The 25,395-nt window shown below is 44.0% G+C and overlaps 1 protein-coding gene across 15 annotated transcripts in view; it reads left to right on the top strand.

Annotated features, from left to right (window-relative positions):
• elna (elastin a) overlaps positions 1–25,395 on the top strand; it is a 102,127-nt gene that overhangs the window by 30,516 nt on the left and 46,216 nt on the right. For all 15 annotated transcript variants that reach the window (XM_065024478.1, XM_065024479.1, XM_065024472.1 and 12 more), the window contains exons 6-12: positions 9,890–10,015; positions 10,235–10,372; positions 11,229–11,261; positions 13,128–13,214; positions 13,309–13,356; positions 13,523–13,585; positions 13,770–13,880. In XM_065024478.1, coding sequence (XP_064880550.1) covers positions 9,890–10,015; positions 10,235–10,372; positions 11,229–11,261; positions 13,128–13,214; positions 13,309–13,356; positions 13,523–13,585; positions 13,770–13,880 — 606 coding nt within the window. The remainder of the gene's footprint in view (positions 1–9,889; positions 10,016–10,234; positions 10,373–11,228; positions 11,262–13,127; positions 13,215–13,308; positions 13,357–13,522; positions 13,586–13,769; positions 13,881–25,395) is intronic.

The following is a 25,395-nucleotide window of genomic DNA, read 5'->3' on the forward strand; positions in this document are numbered from 1 at the left end:
CCAAACACATAGAGATAGAAATCATAGAACACAAAACATAGAATGCCCACCCCAACTCACACCCTGACCAAACTAAAATAGAGACATAATAAAGGAACTAAGGTCAGGACGTGACAATACAGGTTGCAGTGGTGGGTAGTATTTGGGGCTTTGGTGACAAAATGGATGGCACTGTAACAGACTACATCCAAATTGCTGAGTAGAGGCTGTTTTGTAAACTACATCGCCAAAGTCGAGGATCGGTAGGATAGTCAGTTTTACAAGGGTATGTTTTGCAGCATGAGTGAATAATGATTTGTTGCGAAATAGGAAGCAGATTCTAGATTTAATTTTGGATTGGAGATGCTTAACTTGAGTCTGGAAGGAGAGTTTACAGTCTAGCCAGACACCTAGGTATTTGTAGTTGTCCACATAAGTCAGAACCGTCCAGAGTAGTGATGCTAGACGGGCTGGCGGGTACGGGCAGTGATCGGTTGAAGAGCATGCATTTAGTTTTGCTAGCATTTAAGAGTAGTTGGAGGCCACTGAAGGAGTGTTGTATGGCATTGACACTCGTCTGGAGGTTTGTTAAGACAATGTCCAAAGAAGGGCCAGAAGTATACAGAAAGGTGTCGTCTGCATAGAGGTAGATCAGAGAATCACCAGCAGCAAGAGCGACATCATTGATGTATACAGAGAAAAGAGTCGGCCCGAGAATTTAACCCTGTGGCACCTCATAGAGACTGCCAGAGGTTCAGACAACAGGCCCTCCAATTTGACACACTGAACTCTATGCTTTCCTAACTGCCTGTGTATATCGTGGGGGCTTTTCCCTGAAAAGTTTCATATCGTGGGGGCTATTTGAAGCTTATACAGTACGCCACAGGATGTTTTTGTGCTGGTCAAGGGCAGTCAGGTCTGGAGTGAACCAATGGCTATATATGTTCTTAGTTCATTTTTTGAATGGGGCATGCTTATTTAAGATGGTGAGAAAAGTACTTTTAAAGAATAACCAGGCATCCTCTACTGACGGAATGAGGTCAATAACCTTCCAGGATACCTGGGCCAGGTCGATTAGAAAGGCCTGCTCGCTGAAGTGTTTTAGGGAGATTTTGACAGTGATGAGGGGTGATCGTTTGACCGCGGACCCATTACGCACGCAGGCAATGAGGCAGTGATTGCTGAGATCCTGGTTGAAGACAGCAGAGGTGTATTTAGAGGGCAGGTTGGTCAGGATGATATCTATGGTGCCCGTGTTTACCGATTTAGGGTTGTACCTGGTAGGTTCCATGATAATTTGTGTGAGATTGAGGATATCTAGCTTAGATTGTAGGACGGTCGGGGTGTTAAGCTTATCCCAGTTTAGGTCACCTAACAGTACAAACTCTGAAGATAAATGCGGGGCAATTAATTCGCATATGGTGTCTAGGGCACAGCTGGGGGCTGAGGGGGATCTATAACAAGCGGCAACATTGAGAGACTTATTTCTGGAAAGGTGGATTTTTAAATGTAGGAGCTCGAACTGTTTGGGCACAGACCTGGATAGCATGACAGAACTCTGCAGACTATCTCTGCAGTAGATTGCAACTCCTTCCCCTTTGGCAGTTCTATCTTGGCGGAAAATGTTGTAGTTAGGAATGGACATTTTTGAATTTTTGGTGACCTTCCTAAGCCAGGATTCAGACACGGCTAAGACATCAGGGTTGGCGGAGTGTGCTAAAGCAGTGATTCAAAAAAACTTAGGGAGGAGGCTTCTGATGTTAACATGCATGAAACCAAGGCTTTTACAGTTACTGAAGTCAACAAATGATTGCGCCTGGGGAATAGGAGTGGAACTAGTAGCTACAGGGCCTGGGTTAACCTCTACATCACCAGAGGAACAGAGGGGGTATAGGATAAGGGTATGGCTAAAGGCTATAAGAACTGGTCGTCTAGTGCATTGGGGACAGTGAATAAAAGGAGCAGATTTCTGGGCGTGGTAGAATAGATTCAAGGCATAATGTACAGACAAGGGTGTGGTAGGATGTCAGTACAGTGGAGGTAAATCTAGGCGCTGAGTGACGATGAGAGAGGTTTTGTAAGAGGAGGGACAAGTTAAGCCAGGTGAGGTCTCCGCATGTGTGTGGGGTGGGACGAAAGAGCTATCCAAGACATTTTGAGCGAGACTGAAGGCTCTACAGTGAAATAAAACAGTAAAAAATAGCCAAGACAGCAGTAGACAAGGCATATTGACATTAGAGAGAGGTATAAAGCAATCACAGGTGTTGATCAGGAGAGCTGGCGATGAACAGGCAGAGCGGGTCAGTTAGGTACATACAGGACCTGAGTTCGAGGCTGGGGCCGACAGGTAAACACAATGAGGTACAGTGTTATTGAAACAGTCCAGGGGGCATAAGCTGTGTAGCCGAGTGATCATATGGTCAAAAGAGCAGAAATAGGTGAGTCAGGGGGCTGTTCTGTAGATAGAGGGATGATTGAGAGAGAGGAATGAGAGAATAACGGAATAACGAATAACGAAAATAACATAGGGAGTAAGAAAAAAATTAGTCAAACCAAGAAAAAGAAAGTGAGTGAGAGAAATAGAGTTGAGGATGAGAGTGCTTAGCCAACAGAAAACGAGCTGGGAGATGCTAGGCTTTGTTTACTTCCCAAATGGCACACTATTCCCCATATAGTGCACTACTTTTGACCAGTGCCCTATGGGCACTTTTGACTAAAGCCCTATGGGCACTGGTCAAAAGTGTGCACTATAATTGGAATTGGGATGTATCCTTTGTCTCCTGGTGCACATGTTTCTCATTATCAGAGGTCAGACCTGTCCTCTGAGCTGTCATAGGGAATGTGCGTGTTTGGGAACACATTGATGGCCCTTGGCCCCTGAGGGTGTGTAATGAGCCCATCTTCTCAGAGACACCCTGGCCATACTGTGACAGACTACATCCCCCTGAAGGCCCTACCTCGACCTATCTCCCATCATTCCCCTCCTCACCCCTTTGTACTTACTCTCCACCAACCCTTCCCCTCTCCTCCTCACCCCATCCCCTCCTTAAAGGAGCCCTTTCCTCACCCCCTGCTTCTCCTTCCCCTCTCATCACCTCCCTATCCTCTCCCACCACCCCCCTCCCCTCATCCCCCATTCCCTATTTATCTTTTCCTGGAATGGCCTTCCACCGGCCAGAACTTGAGCCAGGCCAGCAGCCCTGAGACACTGAGGCCAATACTAGAGACCACACGATCAGTAGGCTTAAAAGGGAACATAGCCCCAATATTTTTCATCCCTCAAGTTGTGTTTGTTGTTAGTTAGAGAGTTAGAAAGTTGGCTGTCAGAAGTTTCAAGGCATGGCATATGAGGGTGCGGAGAGACACAATGGGCTGGACCCTGGAGATGGAGGCGGTGGGAGCATGTGGGTCTGTGCAGGGGTGATGTCGTTGAACATTTTTATAAATTAGTTTTAAAAATATTTTAAAAGTTGTTTGTTACGGTTGTTTGTTATCCTTGTGAATGAGTCCACTGTGTCCAGCCCCAGTAAGATGGACTTTTAATTCAGAGGACTATCGATTCTGATGAGTTTTCTCACTGAATTTTATCTGTTGCTTTAATGTATCTTAAAGATGAAACTGAATGCTGGATTATGACAAAAGTTGACTTCCTTGTGCTACAAGTTACTATATTCAGTACCAGCTGTGTTCTCATGATGGTCTCTTTGTAGTTGTGTTCCTGTGGTCTTGTTCGTTCTGCTGACCATGTTCTCACAGTTATTAGCAGTTTGCGGTCAGTGGAAGATGACTCTCCCCATGTGTCTCCTGGCCAAGTCTCCTCAACCTCTCTCCCATGCAGTCTGCCAGTGGTTCTGGACTGAATTCTCCACCTCTCCCCAGTCTTTACGGTTTGCTGCCAGGGGGTCTGGAGCGAGCAGCCCTCTCCCCTGCCTGTACTTTTTCCCTCCCCTCACCTCCCTCCCTCCCCTCCCTTCCCTTCCCCTCTCCTACCCCTGCCAGTGTGTCTGTCTGTGCAGCCCCAACCTCTCCCCTGCACATTGTCTGCCAGTGGCTCTGGTCTGAAGCGAGCAGCACTCTCCACATCCATCTGGCCGAGCAGCGTAAGTGTTGTTTATGCAGAGATGGAGAAATCTCTCTGCTCCCATTTCCCCAGACGTTCATTAAGCTAAATAGTCACTGGAACGACCTCAGTAACAGTCACTGTCAGACTAGGGGCTCTATTCAATCCGTATCGCTGAAGTTCAACGTCACAGCGTATATGTCGGCTCAATCAGAAATAACCTTTGCATTTCTATCGCACAATCTCTAATGCTTCAGCGATCCAGATTAAATAGAGCCCTAAACCACAGGCCTGAGTCTTCTGTTAGCTCAGCAACAAAGTGCAAGACAATGGAGCCTGGAATAAACATGTTATGAATCAATCATAGTTAAACTAGATAATTTAACTTGATGTTATCACCTAATAGCTACGATATCACCCTTTTATTTGGGAAAGCTGGTTGCATTATGCAGCTCCCAACTCTACATACTGTTACAAGCTTTAACACATAGACCTAATGGGTTTGTATGAAATGTGGGTAGGTTTATTATCTTATACTCATTGTAAAGGATGCTTTGTGGGTGTCTTAGCTGGTACCTGCTGTGTATATCTGTTATCACTTGATTTGTTGTGTTATTGTGTAGTGTGTTGTTCATCACTGACAGGTGAGCTCTCTCAGTGTGATCCAGATTGCGGCCACGGCCACGGTGACTTGTTTAATGCTTGTATAATTTCTCAACCCTGACTTGTCAGAAAAATATTCCGCAGGCAGGCAGTGAAATGAATATGTGGACCATCTGGGCATGTTACCATGGTCACTGGTGTCTTCTGCATTTAATCCAACCCCTCTGAATCAGAGAGGTGCGGGGGGCTGCCTTAATCCATATCCACGGCGCCCAGGGAACAGTGGGTTAACTGCCTAGCTCCGGAGAAGAACGACAGATTTTTGCCTTGTCAGCTCTGGGATTTGATCCAGCAACCTTTCAGTTACTGGCCCAACATTCCTACCCGCCAGGCTACCTGCCTGCCCCTAGATTGTGGCACTGGGATTTGAACCCACGCCTCCGTAGAGACTGGAGCGTTAATCCAGTGCCTTAGACTGGTCGGCCACGCTACCCAGTATGAGAGATGGGTCATAATAATATCTCAGGAGTATACTACTGTATATCCCTAGACCCATCTCTCATACTGGCCAACACATCTACCTGTTTATTATTATATTATTGCAGTGCTCAGCCCTGGCACAGCAACTATGGCATTCCTTTGGACCAGGATGAAAAAGTACCAGGATAGCGGCACGTCAGAACCTCTTACTCTCTCCTGTACAGAGCCTAAAGAAAGTCTGAGGAGAGCTAAAGAAAAAAGGGAGAGCAGGAGGCTGTGTGGTCTGTTTGAATGGGAAAAGAGCAACGGGGTGACATACTATATGAATTGTGGCATAAACAATGATATCATTCATCGCAAACTCAATGAGTGGATATGTCATGACTCATGAAGCTCTGTGTGAAACGGTAATCAAGTGTAATAACTTCTTTACATGAAGGCATGTGATTAGACAGATGTTGTCATGGTGAAATGGAGGATGGAGGTTTGGTGGGAAGGTTAGTTAAAAGCAGGCGGTGCTGGCGTGAAAGTTTATATGTAAGTGTGTGTGTTTGTGTGTGAGTGAGTGAATGTCACTAGGCAGGGCTAGGCTTGGCCCGGTGGCTTCTCTGTAATCCACATAAGTACAATGGATCGTTTTACAACAGCCTGTAAATTGGAGCCATTTGAAAGAGCTGCTCGCCCCCTCAGAGTGTGTGTGTAAATGTGTGTCTTGGTGTATTTGGGTGGGTATTAGCTAGCTTATGCAAACACGTGCGTCGCTGTCAGGCTCGGCACAGAGTATACATCAACCGCAGGACAAACAAATCCGAACCTGGACCAATTCTTATAACGACCAAATGTAAATAACCAGAAAATAGGCTAGGGGGTCCAAAAAATGCCTCCAATTCCTCCAGCTTTTATTCCATTCATTTGGGCCTAAACACTGGCTTAAGGCATAGACATAAACTGAATGAGAGATGCCCAGAGCCCTGGGTCTGAAACCACCACCACCCTGGCCTGTTTGTAGAAGCCAAAACTCCCTGACAGTTCGGTACTTGGGGTCCTCTGGCAGGGACATGGCTTTGGGACATCTCTCTGACAACTCCATGGAAAGGAAGGAGAAAACAAAGGGCTCACCGCCAACTAAGAGCCTGGCTTGTTGTCACTGACCAGGGTAGTGTGTGTGTGTGCGTGTGTGTTTAATCAGTCCAGCATGCCTCTTAGATCCGCTCCACATAGCTTCTTCATGACTGACAGCTTGGAGAACCTGGAAGTGACAAGGAGCAGGGGAGTTCACCAGAGGGAGAGAAAGGGGGATTAAGGAGGAGAGAAGGGGGGTGGGAAGAGCGATGATGGGGGAGCTACAGGGTGTCCCACTCACACCATCTGGAATCACCGCTTGTACCTAACATCACTCTTCCTTGTCCTTCATCGTGCACTACTAACACAAGAATGCACCATACCCACTACATCATCCTACATCATGATCATTTGATTACTGATACCATCGGCTGTAATGACAGCGCAAGACATCTATTATGATGTGTAATGTGCCTATAAAGTGGAATTTTACATCAGTCCACACCTGAGGCTGGGGGCTGGAGTCCACCTGTCAGTCACAGCTAACCACAGATTCTCCAAGGACATGAGAGCAGATTGTAGCTTTAATGAAATAGACATCCAAAGGATTTCAGACTCACGTCTTATCAGAACATCAGAGGACAATCTCAGACTGTGTCATTACTAGTGTTGGTTTTAGATCATCGCTGACTGTAAGCCTGATTATCCTACCGTATCATCTATCCACATCCTTCCACATTCTCTAGCTATTCTATAGCAACCGGGCTGCTCAACATGCTCATACAGAGCCAGGGCTGGAAAAGTAGAAGCCTATAGCTCTGTTTGGCTCTACATTTATAATCTCTGGCCCCGATAATCTACCGTGACTCCAGTCTCACACTCTTGTCATGTTGAGACAGCGAGGAAGAGGTCCCAGAGATCTCCTGGGCATTCCCGAGTTCTGAAGCTCCTATCCCAGGTCTCGCTCTCCGCTCTCACCGCCCTGCCTGCCGCCAGTTACCGAGGAACGCTGCCATGGAATTCTCCTCTCTTAAATGAAACTCTTCACCAGCTCCAGCTGGTTCCGGGAGAGGGGGGATATCACAGGCTAGAAGTGAGAGAGTGGGGAGAGTGGATCCATCTTTCTTTCCCTTCTCATGTTTGGCTCCCTCTGCCTGCCCCTTTTAAACACAACAGGCCTGATGTGCAGAGCTGCTGTGACCCGATCACCAGACTAGACTAGATGACAGTGAGACAGAGAGACAGACAGACAGAGACAGACAGACGAGAACTCTTGATTATTGGATTGCCTTGCCTAAACTATGTGGTAACAGATAGGAGAGAATAGGACAGCGTTTTAGAAACACTATTGAAATCAGACCCACTGTTCTCCGTTACATGACCTGTACTATAGCTTCAGAATCGATGACCTGAAAGCACTCATTTGTTTCGCCAGTTTGTCTGGCCAGCTACAGTCAGTGCATCATACTTTCGCTCTGTTTGAATGACAATTTGACCAATTTGTCATTCAAACAGAGCGAAAGTATGATGCATTAAACTGCATTATTATCACTTTATAATTTTCTGTCTCTGCCACTCTCTCTCTCTCTCTCCTCTGCTGTGCAGGATTGTTTTTTTTGTCCCATCTGTCTTGTATTTAATGTCTTTGACCTTTTCACAGCTTCTCTCGCTCTCGGGTCCACTGCCGGGTTTGGTTTCCATTAGCCCTATGGCTCTGCATGTCTCACCTAGACAGACAGCCATTTTGTCTCACGTACACTATAGTGACCTGTCAGTAATCTGCTAATTGAATGTCTTAACATCAAATAACAGTACATTGGAGGAGAAACAGTGTGTTTCACAGCTAGTCAAGGTCAGGTCAACGGAGTTTCCATGTGTGCGGTTCATTACAGCAAACAAACTTGGGTCTTGCAGTACACTTGCTTCCAACAAGTTCATGTGTGAGCCAAGACAGGCATGTTTGTGTGAACTGACATGCTGTAATATTATGCCTCAGACAAAGGCCTGCCTGTTGGAGCTGACAGCTTTGGGTAAATATGACTAAAACATATTTTGTACTGAGCTCGTATGTGTCTCGATGATACAATCTGTAGAGGGTTGCCAATGAGCAATGGTCCGGACGGAGCATGTTGCTGTGTTCTCTTATCCTTAAAGAGAAAAAGACATGACTTTGAGGGCATTACGGTTACTGTAGCTTCCCTTTCAGCTGTTTTATACAAGTGAGATCCAGTGATGTTGGAGCCATAAAAAATGGAGTCCTGTGGTGAGTGGGACGGCCTTGCTGTCTCTACTGTCTTTGAACCTGGTGTGAGAGTCTGCCCACTCTTTCTTTCTTTCTTCTCTTTCTCCTTGCCCCTCTCTCTCGTGCTCTCTCTCTCAATTTAAATTTAAATTTAAGGGGCTTTATTGGAATGAGAAACATATGTTTACATTGCCAAAGCAAGTGAAATAGATAATAAACAAAAGTGAAATAAACAATAAAAAATGAATAGTAGTGTTGTAATGATGCTCTCTCTCTCGCTCTCTCTTTCTCTTGCTCACTCACTCTCACACACACACACACACACACACACACACGTGTTCCCTCTCAGGAAGGGTTGGTGGTGTCTGCCTTTCGTCTCCTGGTCTGTGATCAGAGGGTTCAGAGCAGCGTAGCAGGTGGCGGTCAACCCTGAGCGCTAAGCGAGTCTCACACAGCCAAAGAGAAAGAGAGAGAATGTGTGTGTCTCTCTCTCTCTCTCACACACACATACACACACCTCAGACTGGCCCGTGCTCCTCTCCTAAACAGAGAGCTGCCAGTGAGACATTCCAACCCTCTGTGCTGGTCTTTTGTCTCCTCTGAGAGCTAACCAACAGCTTTGAGATAGACTGGCTGTCCAACCCCAGGCCAAGGGAGTGTACTGTACCATTTAGACTAATGAACGACCTGGTTTTGCCTCTTCCTCAGCCCTGTGCTGCCTCCTCCTCATCACCTCCTTGTTTCTAAGAATGTCGTTGGTTGAGCAATGGAATGAAAAGGTTTAAAGGAGGTGGATTAGTACGAGGCTGTTTAGCTTAGAGTCTGTCTCGCCTCTTCCTCCTCCTCCTCTTTCTCTCGCTGTTGGTTGAGCAATGGGAGGTGGAGCACGGATAGGAGGAGATCTGGAGGACCTAGCTTAGTGTGGTGGGGATGTCAAGGCCTTGGCAGGACGTTGCCCACATTTGTTTTGACTAGAGGATGAAACCCTGTCTTGTTCTATCGCTACCCCTTGCATTCCTCCTCGCCTCTCTTCCCTCTCTCCACCGCTGTCTGCGGACAGCTGGGCCATGTCTGGAATCATCTGCCTCCTCCCTACCCTCCTTTTCCCCTTTTCTCTCCCGCCTCCCCCTCCCGCTGTTCTTGTCAACAATAAGAAACCCAAGCTGGAATATGACTTAATTTATGTATGATTACCATGTGGGAAGAATACATTTTTATCCCCATAGAGATTGTTGCAGCATGCCAAAAACCTGTTGCCGCGGCAGCCACTAGAGATTAGCTGTTCCTCTCTCAGCCTCTGACTCCCTCTAGTAGGCACAATCTGACATTACCACCACCAGCACTCCTTGAGACCTACTATATACAACCAAGTCAAACCTCTATTTTCTGTGCACAACCTACGCACTTCATGTGGATCTGAAATTATGTTCACTAATATTGCCTCATACTCTCTCCTCTCTGAGGTTATGGAAACCTTGGTGCTGGTGGTGTTGGGGTTGGTGGTCTTGGTGGTGGAGGATATGGAGCTGGTCCTGGAGCAGGCAGTCTAGGAGCAGGAGCCCTTGGAGGAGGATACGCTAAGCCTGGAGGTACAGTAGCAGTGTCACTTCAGGTTCAGGTTCTTGGACCACCAATTGTACTGACCCTGTGTCTTAGTGCTGTTCAAGTTAATACTATGCTAAAAGACCACTTAGGCTACCGATCATTCCTGGCCACCGATAAAGCACTTCACAATATGACACAATGAGACACAGAGTGTTAAAGGGTTGGATTAATAACCACACATGGCTTCTCTCCCCTCTCCTCAGCTGGTTATGGAGGAGGCTCGCCGTATGGAGGCTCGCCGTATGGAGGAGGTGGTGCTGGGGGCTACTTCCCTGGAGGTGGGCTGGGACAGAAGGCAGGACCCAAGCCAGGCTATGGGGCAGGAGGTGGACTACAACCAGGTACTGTACAGACAGAAGAACTTTTCAAAGCCATGCTTCTCTATCAATCAATCAATCAAATGTATTTATAAAGCCCTTTTTACATCAGCAGATGTCACAAAGTGCTATACAGCAACCCAGCCTAAAACCCCAAACAGCAAGCAATGCAGATGTAGAAGACCGGGTGGCTAGGAAAAGCTCTCTAGAAAGGCAGGAACCTAGGAAGAAATCTGGAGAGGAACCAGGCTCTGAAGGGTGGCCAGTCTTCTTCTGGCTCTGCCGGGTGGAGATTATAACAGTACATGGCCAAGTTGTTCAAACTTTCATAGATGACCAGCAAGGGTCAAATAATAATAATCACAGTGGTTGTAGAGGGTGAAACAGGTCAGCACCTCAGGATTAAATGTCAGTTGGCTTTTCATAGCAGAGCATTCAGAGTTAGAGACAGCAGGTGCGGTAGAGACAGCAGGTGCGGTAGAGACAGCGAATCGAAAACAGCCGGTCCGGGACAAGGTAGCACGTCAGGTGATCAGGTCAGTGTTCCAGTGGACTGGGGACAGCAACAAGTCATCAGGCCAGGTAGTCCTGAGGCATTGTCCTCCGGGAGGGATGGACCAGCATTGCTCTACGTGATAGTATTGCAATTTACGTTTTAGTAATTTAGCAAATGCTCTTATCCAGAGCGACTTACAAATTAGTGCTTTCATCTTTAGATAGCTAGGTAAGATGTTTTGTATAAAAAACAAACATTTTATTGCCATTCAATAATGTTGCTATGGATTTATCTGTGTTGTGTAAAGCTATAAAACAACCAAACACACATAAATCACAACAAACTATAAACCAACCTACATTTTGTTTCTGTGTTTCTCTACAGGCTATGGCGGTGGTGGATTACAGCCAGGTCTAGGTGAGTGGCATGGGCACCATGCACCCAGGGTTCCATGAATAATTGAAATCCTAGTCGCAGCAGCCATTTTAGAACTAGTGATCTAACACTCTCTAACTGTACAGCTTTCAATAACTTATATAGGTTTGTGTGCTCACATGCTGTGAGAAAAAATGTCACATCAATTGCATCCAAACTTTTGACATGATTTATAGATTGTTATTATTAAACAATATTGCCTGAACTACGTTGTTTTACATGGGACCCAAACCGGCTGCACGCGTGCGCCATCGTGCATTCATTTATTTTGTTCCCCCACACCAAACGTGATCAGGACACACAGGTTAAAATATCAAAACAAACTCTGAACCAATTATATTAATTTGGGGACAGGTCGAAAAGCATTAAACATTTATGGCAATTTAGCTAGTTAGCTTGCACTTGCTAGCTAATTTGTCCTATTTAGCTAGCTTGCTGTTGCTAGCTAATTTGTCCTGGGATATAAACATTGAGTTGTTATTTTACCTGAAATGCACAAGGTCCTCTACTGCAACAATTAATCCACACATAAAACGGTCAACCAAATCGTTTCTAGTCATCTCTCCTCCTTCCAGGCTTTTTCATCTTTGAACTTATATGGTGATTGGCATCTAAACTTTCATAGTGTTACTACACCAACTGGCAACACAGTTCGTTTTCATTCACACACGTGGGTATAACCAATGAGGAGATGGCACGTAGGTACCTGATTCAATAAACCAATGAGGAGATGGGAGAGGCAGGACTTGCAGCCCGATCTGCGTCAGAAATAGAAAGGAGTTCTATTTTAGCTCTTGGCAACGCAGACACTCGTTGACGTGTGCGAGCAGTGTGGGTGCAATAATTGAATGACATAGATTTCAAAATGTATTTTGCAAAGCTCGTGCACGCGACGCGAGTGGTGTGGTCAGCCTATTAGAGTATGTTCAATGAAAGGTATCATGGCCTAGCATTATGGCAAAGAGCCTGTGTTTAAATATTAGTTGGCAGTTGACAAGGCCCTCAGTCACAGGGCGATACAGCTCTTATGCAATGCTCCTCAAGCCTATCTTGACTCTTTTCATGGCATTACAACAAAACAATCCCATTCCATCCAAACCCCTTTCAGTGAGAACAGCAGCATTCCTCTCCATTCTCTCTGTTGCCAGTCTTCCCTTGTTTCTCTGAATCCCTTCGTTCGTTCACCACATACAAAAGGCACTGCGTAATGTCTGTTCATTGGAGAGAAGGATTGGTGGATTTTAATATAGAAAGAGGAGGTTAAACAAATAAATTAAAACTTTTATCCCGACTGCCAAGCCCTCAAGAGCCAGAGCTGACAGCTAATTTCCTGCGTAGGGGATAACCAAAGAGCCAAAGAAATGAAGCATTTGATGAGGCAAGACAAATACCATGCATTATTGTGGTCTGTGTCCCAAATGGCACCCTATTCCCTACTTAGTGCACTACTTTTGACCAGAGCCCTATGGGCCCTGGTCAAACGTTGTGCACTTTATACGGAATAGAGTGCCATAGAGCCTCTCTGCCTCTCAGAACAACTCTGGATAAACATTTGCATTGTCCACATTCTTTGATCACAGTGATGATGATGATGATGACAAACTCAGGGGACCTGGAGGTGCAGGAATAGGAGCTGCAGTGCCCGTAGGAAATAAGAGACACACACAAAGCTGAAATCATGCAATCCAGTCCTACCTTTTCTCTTGACAATGTTCAATGTTTTATCATTATCCTCTAGAAATGTAATGTACACTAGCTATGCTGATTCACAATATTGACGCGGGACTCACTAGTATATGATTAGTTGTTACTATAGTATGTAATGTCTCTACTATGTGTCTCTTTCAGCCCCTGTTATTCCTCAGACTGGCCTACCTGGAGGTGGGCTGGGACCAGGTGCCGGAAAAGGAAAGGCTCCAAAAGGAGGAGTACCAGGTGAGTGAGTGTTTATATAACTATGCACATGTACAAAATCTGATGAATGCTATTGGATGCAGTATAAAATCATTGATTACATTGGTCTTTGCAGGTGTGGGGGTGCCTGGACTTTACCAAGGTGGCCAGGTGCCAGGACAAGGTGTGCCTATTCTCTTTCTCTGAAAGTCAAACCCACATAAATCACATTATAACAAAGAATGTTTAACCATATCGTCCCTTCATGGATTTAATACAGGTTGATGTAACTCAGGGATTTGCATGCTGTGATATCCATTCATTTGCTAATCCCCTTTTCATATCTGCAGGGTTTGGTGGTCGTGGAGTGTTGCCCGGTGTGGCCACTGGGAACGGACTCAATCCCAAATCATGTAAGTCAATCATGCTTTTAATAAAACATGCAATAACATATTTGATGACATGACATTTGATTGGGATACCTGTAACATGCATGCATCTACAGATCACATTGTTTTCATGTCTTGTCTGTCTGTCTTTCTGCCTGCCTGTGTTTGCCTGCCTGTCTGTCTGTCTGATATGATTTGTCCTCTACAGTGCCAGGTGGAGGACAACAGGGACCAGGAGGCTCGGGTCGTGTTGGTTATGGAGGACCAATGCAGCCAGGAGTATTCCATGGATACCCACTCAAAACACCCAAAACACAAGGTTTGTCGTCAGACAATTTAATGACTACTAATGATTTATTTTCTACTATCAATTCACAGCTAAAATGTTGATAATGAAGCTACATTTTTGAGTCTTTGCATTGCCATCATGGAATCTATAGAGATGGACACATAGCTAGTGTTAAAACAAGTGTATTGTCATTTGGCGTGTGCAGGTAAACTGGAGGTGGCAATCCTACATTAGTTACTTAAAAACAACTATAACACTTCTGGTGGCCTTTTGGCAGAGATGCACGTATAGTTCTGAGTACCGTCTCAAAAGTCCGAAATTCGTAATAAACTCCTGACAACTGGCCTCTGAACCATCAAAATGCTTAATAACATGGACCTACGCGGCTGAGGACACTCAACTAAGGCATAGGGAAGCCTCCCAAACAAAGGAAGACACCGAGACAACTAATACCAGTGAGGATAGAAAGGAAGAAATTCTCAATCCAATACATTTTTATAGAAATTTAGCAAAAATAGATAAGATCTTGCTACCATGGAAAGGAAAATACCTGTCTATTTGTGGAAAAATCACCCTGATTAACTCTTTAGTCATATCAGTTTACCTATTTGCTTATGGTTTTGCCAACACCTGCTTTTTAAATTATATGAACAAAAAATATTCAATTTTATTTGGAATGGCAAGCCAGACAAAATTAAAAGGGCCTACTTATGCAACAAATATGAATTTGGGAGGAGGGAATAAATAATTAAATATTAAAGCATTAGACCTCTCACTAAAGGCATCAGTCATACAAAAAGTATACTTAAATCCGAAATGGTTCTCTAGTAAATTAGTAGGAAAGTCTTACCCCATGTTCAAGAATGGCCTTTTCCCTTTATTCAGATTACAACTGCTCACTTTTGGTTGTTCGAAAACAAAATCATCTCCAAAATATAATTATTTGTTAAACAAGCCTTAGAAAGTTGGTTGCAATTTCAGTTTTAATCCACCTGAAAAGACAGAACAAATAATACAACAAATATTGTGGTTAAACTCAAGTATACTAATTGATAGAAAAAACATATTTTTAGATCAAATGTTTAAAAAGGTAACATTTTTATAAATGATATCATACATAGAGTTGTCACACATGCAGCTAACGCAGACATATAGAAATGTGTATTCTACCCAAAATTACAACTAACTAATTGCAGCATTACCACAAAAAATGGAAGAGGCAAGTAGAAGGGGGAATAAGTAAGGAACTTGTCTGTCGGCCCTGCATTAGAGCCCATAAATGGTTGAAGAAAATTGTGATAAATAAAAACATATACCAATTTAATTTATGGACCCCAAAAAATGACAGCTGTGCCATATAAATTGCAAAATAGTTGGGAAGAGACTTGAGAGACAACGCCGAGACAACGCCGAATTCAAAGCACATTTTTCAATTTAAACGATTATTCTAAATTATTGCAATCAATAGAATGTTATATACAGTGGGGCAAAAAAAGTATTTAGTCAGCCACCAATTGTGCAAGTTCTCCCACAGACAAAATGAGAATTTAAAAAATCCAGAAAATCACATTGTAGGATTTTTTATGAATTTATTTGCAAATTATGGTGGAAAATAAGTATTTGGTCACCTACAAACAAGCAAGAATTCTGGCTCTCACAGACCTGTAACTTCTTCTTTAAGAGGCTCCTCTGTCCTCCACTGTTACCTGTATTAATGGCACCTGTTTGAACTTGTTATCAGTATAAAAGACACCTGTCCACAACCTCAAACAGTCACACTCCAAACTCCACTATGGCCAAGACCAAAGAGCTGTCAAAGGACACCAGAAACAAAATTGTAGACCTGCACCAGGCTGGGAAGACTGAATCTGCAATAGGTACATTACATTTACATTTAAGTCATTTAGCAGACGCTCTTATCCAGAGCGACTTACAAATTGGTGCATTCACCTTATGACATCATCAGGTAAGCAGCTTGGTTTGAAGAAATAAACTGTGGGAGCAATTATTATGAAATGGAAGACATACAAGACCACTGATAATCTCCCTTGATCTGGGGCTCTACGCAAGATCTCACCCCGTGGGGTCAAAATGATCACAAGAACGGTGAGCAAAAATCCCAGAACCACACAGGGGGACCTAGTGAATGACCTGCAGAGAGCTGGGACCAAAGTAACAAAGCCTACCATCAGTAACACACTACGCCACCAGGGACTCAAATCCTGCAGTGCCAGACGTTTCCCCCTGCTTAAGCCAGTACATGTCCAGGCCCGTCTGGAGTTTGCTAGAGAGCATTTGGATGATCCAGAAGAAGATTGGGAGAATGTCATATGGTCAGATGAAACCAAAATATAACTTTTTGGTAAAAACTCAACTTGTCGTGCTTGGAGGACAAAGAATGCTGAGTTGCATCCAAAGAACACCATACCTACTGTGAAGCATGGGGGTGGAAATGTCATGCTTTGGGGCTGTTTTTCTGCAAAGGGACCAGGACGACTGATCCGTGTAAAGGAGAGAATGAATGGGGCCATGTATCGTGAGATTTTGAGTGAAAACCTCCTTCCATCAGCAATCGCATTGAAGATGAAACGTGGCTGGGTCTTTCAGCATGACAATGATCCCAAACACACCGCCTGGGCAACGAAGGAGTGGCTTCGTAAGAAGCATTTCAAGGTCCTGGAGTGGCCTAGCCAGTCTCCAGATCTCAACCCCATAGAAAATCTTTGGAGGGAGTTGAAAGTCCGTGTTGCCCAGCAACAGCCCCAAAATGTCACTGCTCTAGAGGAGATCTGCATGGAGGAATGGGCCAAAATACCAGCAACAGTGTGTGAAAACCTTGTGAAGACTTACAGAAAACGTTTGACCTCTGTCATTGCCAACAAAGGGTATATATCAAAGTATTGAGATAAACTTTTGTTATTGACCAAATACTTATTTTCCACCATAATTTGCAAATAAATTCATAAAAAATCCTACGATATGATTTTCTGGGTTTTTTAAATAATTTTGTCTGTCATTGTTGAAGTGTACCTATGATGAAAATTACAGGCCTCTCTCATCTTTTTAAGTGGGAGAACTTGCACAATTGGTGGCTGACTAAATACTTTTTTGCCCCACTGTATATACACTACTGGCAGAGTTCCTCTGTCCAGTGTCTGTTCTTTTGCCCATCTTAACCTTTTCTTTTTATTGTCCAGTCTGAAATATGGCTTTTTCTTTGCAACTCTGCCTAAAAGGCCAGCATCCTGGAGTCGCCTCTTCACTGTTGACTTTGAGATTGTTGTTTTGCGGGTACCATTTAATGAAGCTGCCAGTTGAGGACTTGTGAGGTGTCTGTTTCTCAAACTAGACACTCTAATGTACTTGTCCTCTTGCTCAGTTGGGCACCGGGGGCCTCCCACTCCTTTTTCTATTCTGGTTAGACACCGTTTGTGCTGTTCTGTGAAGGGAGTAGTACACAGCGTTGTACGAGATCTTCAGTTTCTTGCCAATTTCTCTCATGGAATAGCCTTCATTTCTCAGAACAAGAATAGACTGACGAGTTTCAGAAGAAAGGTCTTTGTTTCTGGCCATTTTGAGTGTAATCGAACTGACAAATGCTGATGCTCCAGATACTCAACTAGTCTAAAGAAGGCCAGTTTTATTGCTTCTTTAATCAGATCAACAGTTTTCAGCTGTGCTAACAATTTCGAAAGGGTTTTCTAATGATCAATTAAATTAGCCTTTTAAAATTATAAACTTGGATTAACTAACACAACGTGCCATTGGAACACAGGAGTGATGGTTGCTGATAATGGGCCTCTGTACACCTATGTAGACATTCCATAAATAATCTGCCGTTTCCAGCTACAATAGTCATTTACAACATTAACAATGTCTACACTGTATTTCTGATCAATTTGATGCTATTTTAATGGACAAAAAAATGCTTTTCTTTCAAAAACAAGGACATTTCTAAGTGACCCCAAACTTTTGAATGGTAGTGTATATATTTACCAACATAATATATGGGGGATTGTAAATGATGCAGACAATTACATTGATGGAAGCAACAATCTATCCACAATATTAAAGCTGATCCACAGAGAAAAATAAATAGAAAATAAAAATACCAGTGAGGATACATCCAACGCTGCCACATTGAATGTTCTGAATCAACAACAAACTTTGATGTAGACAATGGTCAAACAAGCAGTTAAGGAATCCCTGGAGGAACTGCTTTCAGGATAAATTAAATCACACAAGGATATGGTGGAAGCCTCCAACACATCTATCTTAAAACTCTCAAACGACATTGCCAGACAACTTGTCACATGCAAATCTCTGGAGAGGCGTTGTGATGAGATGCAGGTTAGCGCCAGGGCTACTACAGACGACATAACCACCTGCCGAGATGCAGTGAAGCAACTACGGGATAAAATGATGTCGCTTGAAGACAGAGAGAGGAGCAGGCGAGAGACCTCCATCACTTCCCGGAGGAGCTCCTATGTGCCCTCCTGCAGCCGGGAAAACAGAGTCTGTAGGTAGGCCTGCAGCAGCATGGCTATGTTGGTAAGGTGGCCAAGAGAGCAGAGGGACCCATATGTAGCTTTCAAGTCCACATCAAAGACTCTGCGGGGGTCTCGCCTTCAGTCGCGGGTTCCGCCCTGGCAGAGGCCCAGCTCTCCTGCAAGGCCTCGCGGATCTCAGCAGAGATGGGGACAGATGGCGAGTCATCACTCTCCACCAGTTGATGTCCAGTGCAGTGGCTACCTGAGTGAGTAGGCTCCTCATAGCCTCTCGAGCCACTGGTGAAATGAAGCCCTGCTTGCGGCTTCTGATGGCCTGTCAGCCTGGTAGCCCCGCTCACGGTGGTGAACAGTGCCAGCATCGTCCCCCAGGAACAGCCTATCAATGGCCAACAGGGAACAGCTGTCGTCGCTGTCGAAGCTATCAACCTCCTGAAGCAGGGCATGCACCCTCCATTCAAGGTGGTCCCAGCGGTTCGAGTCATGCCCCCATCCAGGACTGGCAGCAGATGGGCTCTGCTCGTGATGGCTCCGGCCACTCTTCCTGCGAGGGGTACTGGGCCCAGTAGAGGGACTAACAGCTCGCTGCTGCACCTCTCCTGAAGGAGTAAGCTCGTCCCCAGCCTGAGCCCGTGCCTGGCCGACCCACTCGCGCATGGCCTCCAATCGTAACAGGTGCAGGCGTTCTGAGAACACCACACAAAACAGGCATCCAGTAGAGCTCTCCACCACCCTCTCCGCATGGCTCAAACCCAGGCCGTGCATAGACAAGGTATGTGGATCCCCAGGGGGATGCCACCATCACACCTGTCACAAAGGGAAGCCATAAGCTCAGCCAAGCCAACAAGGCCATGAAGCAGGGGTCCGACGCCCTGGGAGAGCTGTTTTGACCCGCTTGGAGGAATTCAACCGGGTAATGGATAAATAACCCAGTACCTCTGCAACACAGCAACCAGGTAATGGATTTGATTTATATGCTTTTGTTTTACGCCAACTGCAATATTACCTAGCCGGTTTAATATCCAAGCAGTAAAACAGCGCCTTATGGCGTGTATTGCAGCCATGTTGTCTATATATAGGGGCGGACCCCAGCCGTGACACAGGTGTACACGGGAGTGAATCTGTAAATCCACACCTCGGATGTATCCCTCCGCCGCGGAGTGATACCAAAATATTGGAGTGATCCAATATAGTGAATCATAACGGGGCTACGGTCCAAACACCTCGTCCCTCAAATTAAGTGAACACTTCTGATAAAGTATCATGACGTCTGACGAGTATACACTTGCAGGGCAAGGGGCGAGGGTGGAAGGAATGATTTTTATGGACACCCTTGGCTGGAAATTCGTCACTCGTTCATGCAGCGATGATTGTGTTTTCAGCCACTGGTGGCTTGAGGGTGCTTTATATTCAATTGAGTGCATGTCTACTTATATTAAATATATAATTATTAATATATGCCTACTGTATGATAGCTAGCAAATTCATTAGCTAACTAACATTTGCCTGCCTAGCTGGAACTTCTGAAGAAGGGAATATTTTATTTCTACAATTTCCAAAAGATAACCAAACAAAAACATATTTACTTTTTACACAGTTGCAAAATTACAACTTATTTGCATTCCTTTTTACTTACATGTATGTTGACTTCTCCATTGATGTTGTTTTTAAGTTTTGGCAGACTTTTCTTAGTGGATGTACAATTGTCGCGAATTGAATTATGGGTATTTTCTGGCCCGGAGTGAACATAATTGTTCAATTGGAAAGCAGACTAAAAACGAGGGCTGAGGGTCGTTGCAAACTTCCTTTGCTTGGCTAATCATTTGGACCATCCTCCAAGATGGCGACGGCTATTCACCCAAGGGCATAAAGCGAGGGTAGTTGGACAAGGGTGCGTCTTTTCAGTGTTTGGACCGTAACCAGGGACTGGATTTGGGACGTGCGACGCTGTTTGGGAGCCTCCTGATGTTAGCGAATTTGAGTTCCTACCAGCCAAAGAGAGCGGTTGAAGCTATAGACTTCCGCTCTTGCGGATGGTTACTGTATTTGTTTCTATTATTGTTCAAACCCAGCTGTCAGAGTTTGTTCACAAATATGTATAAAGGGGCGTCACCCCCCTCCCTGTTTATATTGAAGTAGGAGTTCATTAAATGTATTGTTCATTTTGTACTATACTTAACCATACATTCTAAATGACAAATGTTTTTAATGAACCGTGAGCTCATTGAGATGTCGCTAAATTCCTGTGGTTTGAATTCCGTTATCAAGCTTACCAAATGCTTAAAATACATCAGATGCAAAAAGGTTGATATCGCCCTAATACATGAAACCCACCTCAAACATTCTGATGTCAATAGATTCCGAAACAGATACTACAAAAACTACAAATGTGTTGCTCACTCCTCAGCCACTAACAAAACAAAAGGTGTTTTAATATTATTTGATAGAAAACTACGCGTTCTGGTTGATAGTTCTGATAATGACGATGAAGGACATTTCGTATTTGTAACTACAGTTATAAATCACACGTTGATGTGTTTTGCCTCAATATATTGCCCCTGATTCCATATTGCCTTAGTTCTATCTCGAAAAGATTATTAGATCTATCAGAATACCAATTTCTTGTGGGAGGAGATGTTAATCAGGTATGTAATTCTCAGTTAGATTGGTCTCGTGTTTCATCGCACGCTCAAATTGATCAGGCTTCTGGTGATCTCAGAGCTGCAGAGTTTGATATTTTAGACGCCTGGCATCTAAGGACTTTGACTGTCAAAGATTATACTTTATTTTCTTCAATACATAATACATTTTCACAGACAGACTACATATTTGTATCTCCCTATATAAACAGGTGTATTCAGACAACCGAGCTGCTCCGCATAGTCATTTCTGTTCATGGAGCTGTCGTGTATAGTATCTTACTTGACAGCTACAAATATAAAGGTGCCAGAAGATGGCGCTTCAAAGCAACATTACTGCAGAATATGGCATTTTTGACACAGCTTTCAGCAAAGTTGAAATCATTTTTATTGTTTAATACAGATACAGCCACACCCCCTCGGTCACTTTGAGAGGTGGCAAAATGTTTTTTGAGGGGACACTACCTCGTTTGCCTCACATTTTAACTCAACTCGCAGTAAAAAAGTAGTAGATCTGGAAATACAGATTGCTCTGGTTGAAAACTAGCAGAAACAAACATTTCCATAGCAAAAGGGGAAGATTTTAACAACATTAAAAAACACCATCTAGTAAGATATCACATGACCCGTCAGAAATGTATGATACATTTAGGCAGTTTTATTCCCAATTATATACATCAGAGGCGGACCCTGATCATAGTAAGATGACACACTTCTTATCATCATTGGACCTTCCCAAACTCGACAGAGAACAATCTGGATTCCTTGACTCCCCACTTAATCTTGAAGAACTCAGGAATGCATTAACGACTATGAAAAGAGGCAAATCACCAGGACTTGATGGTTTCCCTCCTGAGCTGTTTCTTGAAGTATGGGATATTGTTGGGCCATTGGGTCATGCATTAAAACATGGAGAATTCCATAGAGACCAAAACACCTCACTGATTATAGTTTTGTTTAAAAAAAGGGCATATCTCCCCTAGACTGTAAAAGTTATAGGCCCTTAAGCCTTAATTACAACAGAGCTCAAGCTGTTTGCAAAGTTACTTGCCATCAGATTAGAACTGCTTGTAGGACATCTCATTAGCAATGATCAAATTGGGTTTATAAAGGGTCGTTTAGCCTCAGACAATATTAGATGTGTATTCCATATCATAAATGAGTCCAAAAATGACCCAGTCCCTTCTGCACTTTTTAGTTTGGATGCAGACAAAGCCTTTGATAGGCTAGAATCCTCCCTACCACTGAGGAAGTACAGTTCCCGCTGCCCAGTCAAAACTGTTCGCTGCTCTGGCCCCCCAATGGTGGAACAAACTCCCTCACGACGCCAGGACAGCGGAGTCAATCACCACCTTCCGGAGACACCTGAAACCCCACCTCTTTCAGGAATACCTAGGATAGGATAAAGTAATCCTTCTCACCCCCTCCCCCCTTAAAAGATTTAGATGCACTATTGTAAAGTGGCTGTTCCACTGGATGTCTTAAGGTGAACGCACCAATTTGTAAGTCACTCTGGATAAGAGCGTCTGCTAAATGACTTAAATGTAAATGTAAATGTAGAATGGAACTATTTATGGTGTGTTTTGGAGGCCTTTGGTTTTGGTAAAGGATTTATCTTCATGTTAAAAATGTTGTATTCTGTATCCCAAGCAGTTGTGCAGATGGGAAACATTATATCCAAGACATTCTGTATACAACGTTCCACAAAACAAGGATGTCCATTATCACCTACACTCTTTGCACTGTCTTTGGAGCCCCTTGCTCCAGCAATTATATTGGACCCACATATTTCACCTATCACTATTAAAGGTACCCAGAATAAAGTGTCACTCTATGCCGATGACACCTTATTGTATTTCTCAGACATCTCAATATAAAATAAACTGGAAAAATCTATACTGGTTCCCCTTAACAACCCTGTGAAATTGCTTACTTTGCCTGCTGCATCTCCAGTGCAGTGGCACGAGGCAGACTTTAGTTATTTGGGCATATGCATACCCACCAAATTTTCCCAAGTTTGCAGAAGGAACTATGTCAAATTAAAATAGGAGATCACCTCTGATTTGCAGAGATGGTCCTCCCTTTAAATCTCATTACAAGGTAGGATTGCAATAGTAAAAAATGAACGTACTCGGTCGACTAAATGTTAAGTGCCTATACCACCTCCACCAAAATACTTTGAGGAATTAAAGTCAATGACCTCAAAGTTTATTTGGAATGACGAAAAGCCACGCATTAGATATGATACTCCTACACGGTTAATGGGAACAGGAGGTTTGTCTCTTCCAGATGACAAATTATATTACTCATCTTTCCAAATAAAATCCGTGAGTGTATGGTCTGATGATTCTATTGCAGCATCTTGGAGAGGCATGGAGGAAGCACCTGTTGCACCACATAGACTTACAGATCTAGTTTTTTGGGGCATCAAGATAAAAATGGCATATAAAAAATGTTGTTAAATTATTTCCAACTCACTACATGTATGGTACTATGCTGAGAAACACATAGGCAACACTAAGACGTTCTGGGATTCTTCTCCTATATGGCATAACTATAAACTGCTGACAAACAACAAGTCTTTTCTGTACCCATTGTGGGCGGATAAGGGTGTGCATACCTGGCGAGACATGTATAATGATAAGGGGCTAATTCCTTTCCAGGACCTCAAACAAATGTATTCACTTCCGGGCTTTCATGGTTCCTTTTCCTACAGTTAATATTTTAGTTTAAAACGTATGGTGTAGCATGGGATGCCCCGTTAACATCCCACATAATGCTTACATGGATAGACCCTTCATTAACTTCTAAAATAGTCTCTGCCACTTATGATTGCCCTCTGTCTGTTAAATGCGCTACATTGGGTGTCACTCTAGTATAGAACCGCGAAATGCAGGGATTGGGGCACGACCTGAACTGGGATGCCATTTGAGAAAATGTATTTTTTACCTCTAAAAACCCAGTACATCAGCTTATACATTATAAGACTATACATAGAAGTTATGCAACCCCATTTAGATGTTTTAAGATTAAGCTGATTCCAACTCCAATCTGTGATAGATGCCGTATGAATGCTGTTGGAGTACTAATACACATGTTTTGGGAATGTCCTGTGGGGTCCCAGTTCTGGTCACATGTTTTGGGAATATCCTGTGGGGTCCCAGTTCTGGTCACATGTTTTGGGAATGTCCTGTGGGGTCCCAGTTCTGGTCACATGTTTTGGTCATGAATCCCAGTCCTGTTTTGGGAATATCCTGTCCCCAGTTCTGGTCACATGTTTTGGGAATGTCCTGTGGGGTCCCAGTTCTGGTCACATGTTTTGGGAATGTCCTGTGGGGTCCCAGTTCTGGTCACATGTTTTCCTGGGAATGGTCACTGTTTTGGGGTCCCAGTTCTGGTCACATGTTTTGGGAATGTCCTGTGGGGTCCCAGTTCTGGTCACATGTTTTGGGAATGTCCTGTGGGGTCCCAGTTCTGGTCACATGTTTTGGGAATGTCCTGTGGGGTCCCAGTTCTGGTCACTTTTCAGATTTCCTTACAACAATTATGGGTTTCCCTGTGGTCAAAGATTCACCTTTATTTTTGTTGAATGATGACTCTTCAATTGTATTGCAACTGGCTCAGAAAATAATCATATATACATACGGGGTTAACAGCAGTAAAAAGGGTTATCCTTAGTGCTTGGATTACCCCTACAATCCTCTCGCCTCAAACATGGTTATCATATTTTCAAGATAGTGTTCATATAGAGCGATCAGTGGCTGTGATAAACAAAGCTCTGGCACATATAGTTGAGGCTTGGGATGTATTATGCAAAAATGAGATCAGATATTAACAACTCTTGACCAAGCAATGGTCCTACATGGTAGGGGAGTGGAGGGACGACATTTTATTTTCTTTATTGTGAACTCTACTTCCTTTCTGTAGATGTCATGTTTGCGGTCTGTAAGTTGACACAATGTTGACAGTTCGTTAAGTTCCTTTCCCTCCATTGCACAGTGTCTTATCCCCATCACCCCCATTATGGCCACATGCACAGCCCCATATACGGTCACGGTCACATGAGCAGCCACTGTCACATGAGCAGCCATGGTCATGGGCAGTTCTATGGCTACCCCCCTCCTAGGCCTCAGGTTATGTATGGTGGGTTTATCAATGTGAATTGGCTGCTGAGAATCGAATTGTTCTCTTTTTGAGGCCCAGGTCCTGACTTTGGAACAAGGGTGTTTTCTTTCCTCTTCATAACTGAGTTGTTGCCCTTTTCACCATGTGTTGTTGCAGTCACATCATCACGTTCTAGGAAGACCTCAAAATCAGAACGATGCTTCTACCACCTTCTCCTCTAAGACACTTCAAAAATCTGAAAAGTGCAAAAGCTCTGAACCGTAACCCACTAAA

Source organism: Oncorhynchus nerka, linkage group LG11 (genome assembly GCF_034236695.1).
Source record: "Oncorhynchus nerka isolate Pitt River linkage group LG11, Oner_Uvic_2.0, whole genome shotgun sequence".
Lineage (NCBI taxonomy): Eukaryota > Metazoa > Chordata > Actinopteri > Salmoniformes > Salmonidae > Oncorhynchus > Oncorhynchus nerka.